We start from the raw sequence: 10,074 nt of genomic DNA, 5'->3' as shown, positions 1-10,074 counted from the left end.
CACTGGTGAAAAAGTTTCGTCATAGTCCACACCAGCCCTCTGCGTGAAACCTTTTGCTACAAGTCTGGCACGATGTCGTACTTTATTGTCACAATCTATTTTCTTTTTTAAGACCCATTTACACTGCACTACACTAGCACTATCTGGAGCATCGACTATCTCCCAAACTTGGTTATCGTCAAATGACTGCAGCTCTTCTGCCATCGCCTGTAGCCATTGTTGTCTCTCAGGACCGCTGATAGCCTCCGCATAAGTCAGTTCATTGTCTCCTAAAGATGTAGTACTCATATTTGCAAATCCATATCTTTCTGGTCTTTTCCTTAGCCGTTTCTTTGGTTCTTCATTTGTCTGAGGTACGTTATTTGCTTGTTCTTCTTGCTCTTTCCTGTCTCTCTCTTCTTTTTCTTCATGGAAGGAATTATCTAGGCTTTCTGAGTATTCACACTCACTTGAACTGGAACTTGACTGATTATGAAGAACTTCTGTCTTCACCGCAGATTCCTCCAACAATTCCCCCACTGAATCTGTGGTCTCCACTACTGGAATAGTTACAGTTTCTGCACTTCTCGGCTTCTCCATAATCACAACGTCTCTACTTGTAGTCACATTCCTTTTAACGGGATCATAAATTCTGTAACCTTTGACATTTTCACTGAAACCAACCAGTATATGCAATTTTGATTTTTTATCCCACTTTGTTCTTTTTTCCTTAGGTACATGTACCATAACGTGGCTTCCAAATATACGTATATGGTGTAAATCTGGTTTCCTCTTGGTCCACATCTCATAGGGAGTCTTTTCAATACCTGAAGCTACTGATCTGTTCTTCAAATAGACAGCTGTGTTAGCAGCTTCTGCCCAAAATTCCTTTTTTAGATCTGCTTCGAAAAGTAAGCATCTTGCTCTCTCCACTATGGTTCTGTTTGACCGTTCACTCAGTCCGTTTTGCTCCGGTGTGTAGGGGTTTGTTTTTTGATGTACAATACCCTCTTTTTTCAAGAAATATTCAAAATCATTACTGCAGTACTCGCACCCGTTATCTGTACGCAAGATTTTGATTTTCTTATTCTGTGAATTCTCAGCCATAGATTTGAATTCTTTGAAATGATTTATCACCTCACTCTTAGCCTTTAGAAAGTAAATAAAGGTCATCCTGGTGTAATCATCCACAAATATTAAAAAATAACGAGCACCGCCTATTGACACTGTCTCCATGGGCCCACAGACATCAGAATGAATGATTTGAAGAGTTTCTATGGCACGTGATCCAGAATTAAATGGTAATCTAGATTGCTTCCCCTCGCAGCATGTTTGACAGCTGGATTTGCTCATCACGAACCCATCAGGATAATCTAGTCCTTCCACCAGTCCACACGTCTTCATCTTGTTCATATCTGTGCTATTGATATGGCCAAGCCGCCTGTGCCATGTTTCTCCACTGACTGCTGTCAATAAACAATTCTGTGTTTGTACTTTCAATTTATATACTCCACCAACCAGATATGCTTCCGCAACTAATTCATTCAATTTGTTTTTTATGAGACACTTATCTTTTTTAAATACAACGCTGTTCCCGTTTTTTATCAATTCACTCACTGACAATAAGTTAGTCGTGAGACTCGGTACACATAACGCATTCTGCACAGTAATATCATAATTGTAGCTCGTCGTTATTTCTATGTCACCTGAACATAAAACGGGAACTTTCGTCTCATTGGCGACAATTATTTCTGGTGAACTTGATGAGTATTTAGCATTTTTCATCCAACATTTGTTCGGCGTCATATGCATACTTGCGCCGGAGTCGATATAAAAATCACTTTTACTGAAACCGCCACTAAGAAAAACAACGTTGAAAGCATTACTTTGTTTCTTGTTTACTGTTTTCTCCTTAAGAAGTGGGCACTGGTTCCGATAATGTCCAGTTTCCTTACAACGATAACAAGTTACTGTTTTTGTGTTGTTTACATTAGATTTTGACATTGACATATTCGGGGTCTGTCCGCCGTGTTTACTAGTGTTGCCCCCTCTGCTCGATTTATTCTGCCATTTTGCTGCCAGTGCTGAGTTACGTTCCGATTCACTTGAATCCGCTACTTCCATATCAAGTAATTTTGACTTGATCGAATCAGCCGTTATTTGAATTCCGGAATGCTCTATGGCCATGATCATAGGCATAAATCGCTCTGGTAATCCGGCAAGTAATAATGAACCAACCCATTCATCATTGATAGCGAATCCTGTTCCGCTCAAACGTTGAGACGTTTCAACTATTTGTGTTACATAATTCGTCATATTCTCACAATTTTCTAACCTTATAGAAATCAGATGACGAAGCAACGTAATCTTCCGAGAAAATCCTGAATCATCGAACAAAGAACGTAGTTTTGTCCACAATTCCTTCGCGGTCGTTGTATCCTTTATGTGCACGTATAACGATGAATCAATCGTCAAAATCATCTTAGCGCGCGCCTTTACATCGGCCGCCGCTGCATCGCCCGTTCCTTCTTGCTTTAGGAAACTGTCCGCGCCCTCCAATATAAGCAAGTTCTCAACTGCGAACGCCCAATCGTCGAAGTTTTCGCGACCCTTCAGCTTCGGCACGTTTGCGAGATAGCTGGAACTCATTTCTAACTTTCACAAACTCACAATAACTAATTATGTGGGACTGGGCCCATAACCTATAATGAAAACACATCAGATGATGGATAACGACCACAGACTATTTTATTTTTAATAGACACTTGACATTAGACAGTTTACATAATTGTTAACAGATGTCGCCACAACACTTTATTGTCTACTAGCTGGTACCCGCGACTTCGTCTGCGTACTTTTAATTTGAATATTAAGGATTATATAAAAGGAACGGTATAGCATGTGATTAAAAGAGAGTAAGTAGGTATATTTAAAAAAAATAAAAAATATCTGTTTACAGTCGTTATAAAGTACCTATGTATTCCATTGAGTGGCAGAAATTACCTAGGAATATTTATCGGTCCCTTATGTCCAAGACACTTACAGAGGTCAGCGTCACGTTGTGTACAAAAATATTTTAAAATGACCTAATTTAAAACTTTTTTGTACACAACGTTTGCTATTTTGTTATTATTTGTTAAAATGTAGAAATTGTTTGGACTCGACACTCGCGAGCAGGCCACGTATACACCACGTGCGCTCCCCCACCACAAGACAGCGCCGTTGACTGCCGCCACACTTCGGCGAATGTGCGCGACGACGAACGACGACCGACGGCAGTGGCGGCGATGCAGAGTATTCGTTAAAAGGAACTTTATCTACAAAAGCCAAATTTTTTTAACTTGATACACCCAAAACTACTAAATATCATGTTCCTAGGTTCAGTGGTTAATATTTTGTATACAAAAAGTTTGGCTTCGTAGTTCCCGTTCCGAATCCGTTCCGTTCCGTTCGAATTTCGGAAAATCCGTTTGTTGAAAAACTCTGCACATCCTAAGAGACCTACGTATCAAGTTTCATGGTTTTATCTTCAAAAATGACGAATACCCATACAAACATTCAACCCGTATTTCACCCCCATACTGGTAAAAATTTCAAAATGCTTGAACAAACGATTTTTTGTTTGTTATTTAGTGCCTAAACACAAAATTTAATATTTTTATCTTGAAAAATGACGAACCTCATAAAAAATTTCAACACCTATTTCATCCCCTCAAAGATCGAATTTTCAAAAACGCTTTAACAAATTGTTTTTTTATTTCTTATCAAGTTCCTAAATATAAAGTTTCGTGGTTTTATCCCCAAAAATGACGAACTCCCATACAAACTTTCAACCCTCATTTCACCCCCTCACTGGTCGAAATTTCAGCAACGCTAGAACAAATGTTTAATTATTTTTTATCAAGTGCTTAAATATAAAGTTTCATGGATTTATATTTTAAAATTAAAATATCCCATACAAACTTTCAACCCCTATTTCAATCTCTTCGTCCCTTCTTTTCGCAATAAAAGGTATCCTATTTTCTTTCTCAGGGTCTAAAGATTGTCTGTGCCAAATTTAATCAAAATCGGTTGAGAGGTTTAAGCGGGAAAGCGTAACAGACAGACAGACAGACAGAGTTACTTTCGCATTTATAATATTAGTAAGGATTATTTTCCCTCGTTAAATAGTAAACAAACTAAGTGTAGGTGTTATAATTTCGTTGACGAACTGATTACCTATCCGTTTCTTTGTCTAAAATGAGTATTACCTTATTACTATGATTGATTACTGGGCTTAAAGTTCGTATAAATGTCTATCGAATTACCTCCTCAAGTTTAAAGCGTAGCTAGTCATGTAGTACTATATTAATTATGTGGTGTAAGTAATTAGATTTTATCTGTATGTAATGTAACAGTCAGTTGAATAAAAAAACTTATACAAATCAGATCAATTAATTGGCGTAATGTGATTCTAGAAAGAGTTTTAATGTTAATAGATAGCTAGCTATAGCTATGTGTAGGTTCCTGTAGGAATGAGATATACCTGTTTAATAAAGACAGTTGCATCAAAATTTTATCATAAATTCCCTAAATTATGGCGCCTACCTACCCTCTAAGTTAGAAAAGTGATCAAATACTAACTTGAGGTCACTCAGTTTAAAAAAAAACATCGAAATCATTCCAGTAGCTATGGCGTCATGCGCTTCTTGACACGATCACGAAATCTAGATTTCCGCGGGAATGAGGTATTTTCCCGCCATAAAAAGTAGCCTGTGTCCGTGCCTAAGATCCTATCTTTAAATTAACCAAGTCTTATAAAATTCCGTTCAGACGTTAAGGCGTGAATGAGGCAAACTTTTAAAACAAACAATTAAAAATCACTAACCTAGTTTTCTGTCTACTGCCTACGCCTTAAGTACGATAGCATAAATATTAATAGGCCATATCCTTTTCTAGATTACTATCTATCAGCTAACTAAATTTCATCAAAATCCGTTGAGCCGTTTAGGCATGATAGACAAAACTCCCAGCAAAAACCATAAAAAAATCACTAACTCAATTCAGTTTTCTGCCTACTTCCTACCCCCTAAGTACGATGACGTGATCAATTTGACCGTACAACCGTTTGTAGATAACCAACTATTACCTTACTAAATTTCATTAAAATCCGTTCAGCCGTTTAGACGTGAAAGAGCAAAAGTCCCAACAAAAACGACTACAAATCACTAAATCAATTTAGTTATCTGCCAACTGCCTACCCCCTAAGAACGATGGCGTGATTATTTATAGCCTATGACCATTTCTAGGTTATCATCTATCACCATACCAAATTTCATCAAAATCCGTTGAGCCGTTTAGGCGTGAAAGAGTAACAGACAGACAGACAGACAGACAGACAGACAGACAGACAGACAGACAGACAGAGTTACTTTCGCATTTATAATATTAGTATGGATATTCTATTTGTTATTTCAATTTTGATATCCAATCTTTATAACATTAATTTTACATAAATGACTTACACAAACCTTGCCTTTTCAGATAGTCTGTGGAGACTTACTGCACATATCACAGCCTACCGCCTCAAATATTATTACGAAGGTTTCAAAGTTGCTAGCTCAATTGCATACACACTACATAAAGTTTCCCCGAGGAGCAGAGGCTAACAGAAACAGAGAATTGTTTAAGAGATGGGTAGACATGGACAGTGGCCTGGACTTCCCGGGATCGATGGAGCTATTGACTGTACCCATGTTAAAATTGTATCAACACCAGGGTGCCAGCACCATGAAGTCTTTAGAAATAGGAAATCAGATTTTTCTATTAATGTCCAGGTTGTTGCAGGGCCCCGCAGGGAAATATTAGACATAGTAGCCAGATGGGCAGGCAGCATGCACGATTCTAGGATATTTCAAATGTCATCAGTTTACATAAAATACACGCAGGGTATTTTAAATGGAAGACTTGTCGGAGACAATGGGTATCCTACACTACCTTTTGTTCTCACACCTATAAGACCTGCCCCCGAAGATGCTCCCTCAGTACGGTACAATAGAGCTCAAATAAAAACCAGAAATGTTGTCGAAAGAACATTCGGCATTTGGAAGCGGAGGTTTCCCTGTTTATCTAGAGGCCTAGGTAACAAACTGTCAACTGTTTCTCATATAATTGTATCATGTGCGGTATTACACAACTTGTCATTAATTTTAAATGATGTCATGGTTTTTGATGAGAATCAGAATGATGAACAAGAAGAAACAGATAGTTTAATACCAAGCACTAGCACTGGATTTTTAACCCAGTTACTCCTGAAACTATTTATGGTCTCCGGATTTCGAAATTTTTCAATATGTGTTTTATTGTGGTGCCAAAGTCTTCGGAAAAATAGTGAATAAAATCTATCTCTTCTGGGAAAGCGGGAAAATCATGGCCGTTTAAACGCCCAGTAGGAATATCCACTACTAACATACACAAGGAAATATAGCTGTATTAAAATACAATTTAAGTTTTCTTGCGCACTTTTATTTGCAACATAAACATTTTAATGGAAATATGATAATATTTCTACTATTCGGCAGTATGATATGTAAGAAAACATGCTTTGGGGTGCAGAGAAACAGTACATTTTTTACAAAAATAATTAGTTTTTTCTTGCATACAGCACACCTCAGCTGATTTTCTTTATATTTCACCAGATGCTCCATTCTGTCATAATGGGACGTTTCACGGTAGTTTCTTGACGTTGGACGTGGACCACGCTTTTCCGTTTTTTGATACGTCTCCAGAGTTCTCCAGTAAGCTTCTTGCTACCGCCCTGCGATAAGTCAGATGATAATATTCGCCACTATCAGCCTTGTACAACTGCCAAGCATTGTGAACAGCCATGTCGAGGCAATGACACAGCAATGGAAAAAACAATTAACCCTTCTGATGCTGGTGCTATATTTTGGTCAGCTCAATCTCAATTTTTTGCCCCTCTGGGAATCTATGTGCATTGTGACGGTTCCTTCACTGATATTTTTGATTACGTGGCACTGTCACGGGTATAAGAGGTGTATCACATTCGGTAGCTGCAGTAACATCTGATATAATCTGTTCCGGGGGATCCGCAGCTTCATCAATAGATACAATGCCTGTACATCTTTTGGCTATCGTAGACAAAGGCAATTCATGTTCAATGTCAAAAGATTCGTCGTCTGAATAGATCAGGTCCGCTTGAGCTTTCAGCTGAGAACCTGAAAAACCCAACAATTTGAATCATTATATAAAAACTAATAAATAACTGTGTAATGGTAATAAATGTATTATGAACAAATGTATAACTATTTCGCTTACTAGCTTACCTAGAAGATTATGCCAAGTTACAACTTATTCGCCTCCAGAATCCTCATCAGTTACATCAGCGTTCGCATTTTCAGGTGGTAAAATAGCTACGCCACTTGGCAATGGATCGTTATCGTCAATACACTCCAGATCTTCGATAATTTCAATCAATCTCAACGGTTTCATATAGCGCGGCCTGGAAAACATAACAGACGTTGATTCTCCTACTGGGCGTTTAAACGACCATAAACTTTCAAGATCAAAATTGATATAAAAAACTATTGTAAGATACTTTATTTTCCATTTATTGACTAATATGTACTTACGTCTCAATAAAGCTATAAGTAATAAACAATAATATCTCGAAAAACTAATAAAAACTTACCTCTTAGAAGCCATATCTCGAAATATTTTATTAACTGTCACTTAAAACCGCAAAATTAATTGAAAATAGGCACACAAACAGCATAAACAAGTTACTGTCATGAAGTTTAATTAACACTAAGGAGAATAACGCAGAGGTAACTAGGGTAGAAAATATTTATTCTACAAATAATCGAGGGTAGATTTGATAAGTATTGGTGGGCGTTTAAAAGGCCAGTAGGGGAATCTGGGTTAATTAGAAATTCAATTGTTGAAAATTATTACCAATAATCTTTATGAGCAGTGCTTTGTGATTGAATAGTATTTGAAATTATTTAATAAAACATATTTTATATATTGACTTATATGCTTTTATTTAATAAATTAACAATATTCCATTTATTATATTATGCCACATCCCCTCTTCAGGCATCAGTTGCAGTATCTGAAACAAATTAGATGAAAAGTGTTATTAATTATACCAGGACTTAACAAAGCTATACTAGTTTTTAAAATAGTATGATGAGCAAGTAGATAATACTGATGTACCTGACGAACACTGCTGCTGCAGTTGAAGTTCTGCGAGGTCTGCTCTCGCCTTTGCTTCTCTTATTCTTTCTCTTAACAATAAAACCTCCAACTCATGAATCTCATTAGCCCGTCTCTGTCTGTCTTTATATTCCTTATCCAGAATAGAACTTTTATGCCTTTGAAAAGTTTGGGTAGCTGTATTTGATGGGTTAATAAGAGGTGGAGTAGGAAAACGTGGAGGTGTGGTAGGAAGACGTGGTGGTGGAGTGGATGTAGGAAGAGGTGGTGGTGGAGTGGAAGCAGTAAGAGGTGGTGGTGGTGGAGTGGATGTAGGGAGAGGTGGTGGCGGAGTGGTTGTAGGGAGAGCTGGTGGTGGAGTGGTTGCAGTGAGAGACAGTAGTGGACCTACTCCAGGTGGAGGTGGTGTCAATGTTGTCCGGGTTGGGGCAAGGGCAAGTGGTGCTTGTGTAACAACAGCGCATGGGAATGGTGATGAAGAAAATGCACTGGTGGATGGTATTTGGGAAGAAGTTGAGGGAAGACAAGAGACGGGCTGCAAGTCCATATTTACTTCTTGGACGGCAAGGTCAGCGGTTACTGGAACAAAGTAATTTAAACAGAGAAATATAAAAAAGATCTAATTTACATATTTAAAAATGATAGAATTGATGATAGCTGTTTTTGGAGAATGTGTGGCTTACAACATACTGCCAGGTTTGAATCCCAGCTCTGGCTCTAGACCATTGGCCATAGGCTCACCCCTCAGACTTAAACATAGCTGGCAAGTAGTGATTTTGTATTTACTATATACTTCTGCCTACCCCTTCGGCGATATAGGCGTGATGCTATATTAGAAGAAAATAACTTACCTGGAATTGTATCAGAGTCAACAGCATCATCGATACCAACTATTAGAGCAGGGGCCACCTCAGACACATCTGGGTCTACAACTGCATCACTGGTTGCAGGCCCTCCTCCAGTAGCTAGCCGATGTTGACGTTCTTTTGTCAGTGCTTCCCTTTGCCGCTGCTTGAGGTTCATCCACAATCTCCTAAGTTGTTTATTTGTAACCTAAAATCAAGGATGCAATTATAAAAAACTAGCAAAAAGCGAGAGGAAATCGCGCACCAAAGGTTAAATAACTTTGTTTACCTGATTGGTAGCATGAGGGCTTGCGTTGTATTCTCTGGTTACAATATCCCAAGCTTCATTTTTTGCGCGTAATGAAGCGCCATCGGTATCCTTATTCTCTATCACCGAGGAGTATCTTTTCAATATATCCAAAAAAGTTTTCTTCTCGAGGGGAGTAAAAATATGCTTCTTAATTGTTGACATCGTTATGGACAGTAATTACTTTACGTTTATTATTGATAACTAAAGTCTAAACTATACAAAAACAAAACAAGTGGTTGCGAAGGACGCGTCTTTTTTTTTGAGAATGATGTTTGTTGCGTTTTGTTTTCACTACGCATTGCGTTTTGAAATCATAACAAATTATTTTTAAAACGTTAAATGACCATTTTTATAATTAATTTAAATAACCTACGTTTGAATTATAATAATTTTAACATTTTAGTAAAGAATTGAACAATTTTTAATATGTTTGAAGCCCTAAACCGAAATATTTTTTTAAAGCAGGAACGAAACGTTGATTCGTTCGGTCTATAGTTCACTCAATTAGGACGTTTACTTGAGATCCTGAACTTGAGATCGATATCATGTGATACGCGCTCAATATTCGTCTATTAATTAACGTCGCACTTAAGACGCTGTTTACATCTTGAGAGTGACTCAGTTGATATCGCTCTTGAGAGCGGTATTGAGATCGGTTTATAAATACGGGCCTAAGAAATCTGACCTTGTTAGTTTTATCCGAAATGAACAAACGACGGCCCG

At 37.8% G+C, this 10,074-nt stretch overlaps 1 protein-coding gene across 2 annotated transcripts; it reads right to left on the bottom strand.

Annotated features, from left to right (window-relative positions):
* Nucleotides 1-8,008: 8,008 nt before the first annotated feature.
* LOC126381155 (wiskott-Aldrich syndrome protein family member 2-like) lies at nt 8,009-9,685 on the bottom strand. Of its 2 annotated transcripts, XM_050030682.1 has the most exons (4): nt 9,331-9,685; nt 9,048-9,249; nt 8,197-8,775; nt 8,009-8,092 (listed from the first exon to the last, which is right to left on the bottom strand). In XM_050030682.1, exons 1-4 carry the CDS (start codon nt 9,511-9,513, stop codon nt 8,073-8,075), a joined length of 984 nt encoding a protein of 327 aa, XP_049886639.1. In that variant the 5' UTR covers nt 9,514-9,685; the 3' UTR covers nt 8,009-8,072. The 2 variants fall into 2 exon arrangements, with proteins under 2 accessions (XP_049886639.1, XP_049886638.1); XM_050030681.1 differs by having other exon boundaries at nt 8,033-8,775.
* Between the last annotated feature and the right edge of the window lie 389 nt (nt 9,686-10,074).

Source organism: Pectinophora gossypiella, unplaced genomic scaffold (genome assembly GCF_024362695.1).
Source record: "Pectinophora gossypiella unplaced genomic scaffold, ilPecGoss1.1 Pgos_37, whole genome shotgun sequence".
NCBI lineage: Eukaryota > Metazoa > Arthropoda > Insecta > Lepidoptera > Gelechiidae > Pectinophora > Pectinophora gossypiella.
This window is presented reverse-complemented; position numbering and strand designations above follow the sequence as displayed.

Excerpts from the sequence above, each read along its gene's own strand:
- LOC126381155 (XM_050030681.1), bottom strand. The coding sequence starts at position 9,513 with ATGTCAACAATTAAGAAGCATATTTTTACTCCCCTCGAGAAGAAAACT. Across the intron at positions 9,250-9,330 it reads GCCCTCATGCTACCAATCAG|GTTACAAATAAACAACTTAG; the intron begins GTAAACAAAGTT and ends CCTTGATTTTAG. Across the intron at positions 8,776-9,047 it reads TGACTCTGATACAATTCCAG|TAACCGCTGACCTTGCCGTC; the intron begins GTAAGTTATTTT and ends ACTTTGTTCCAG.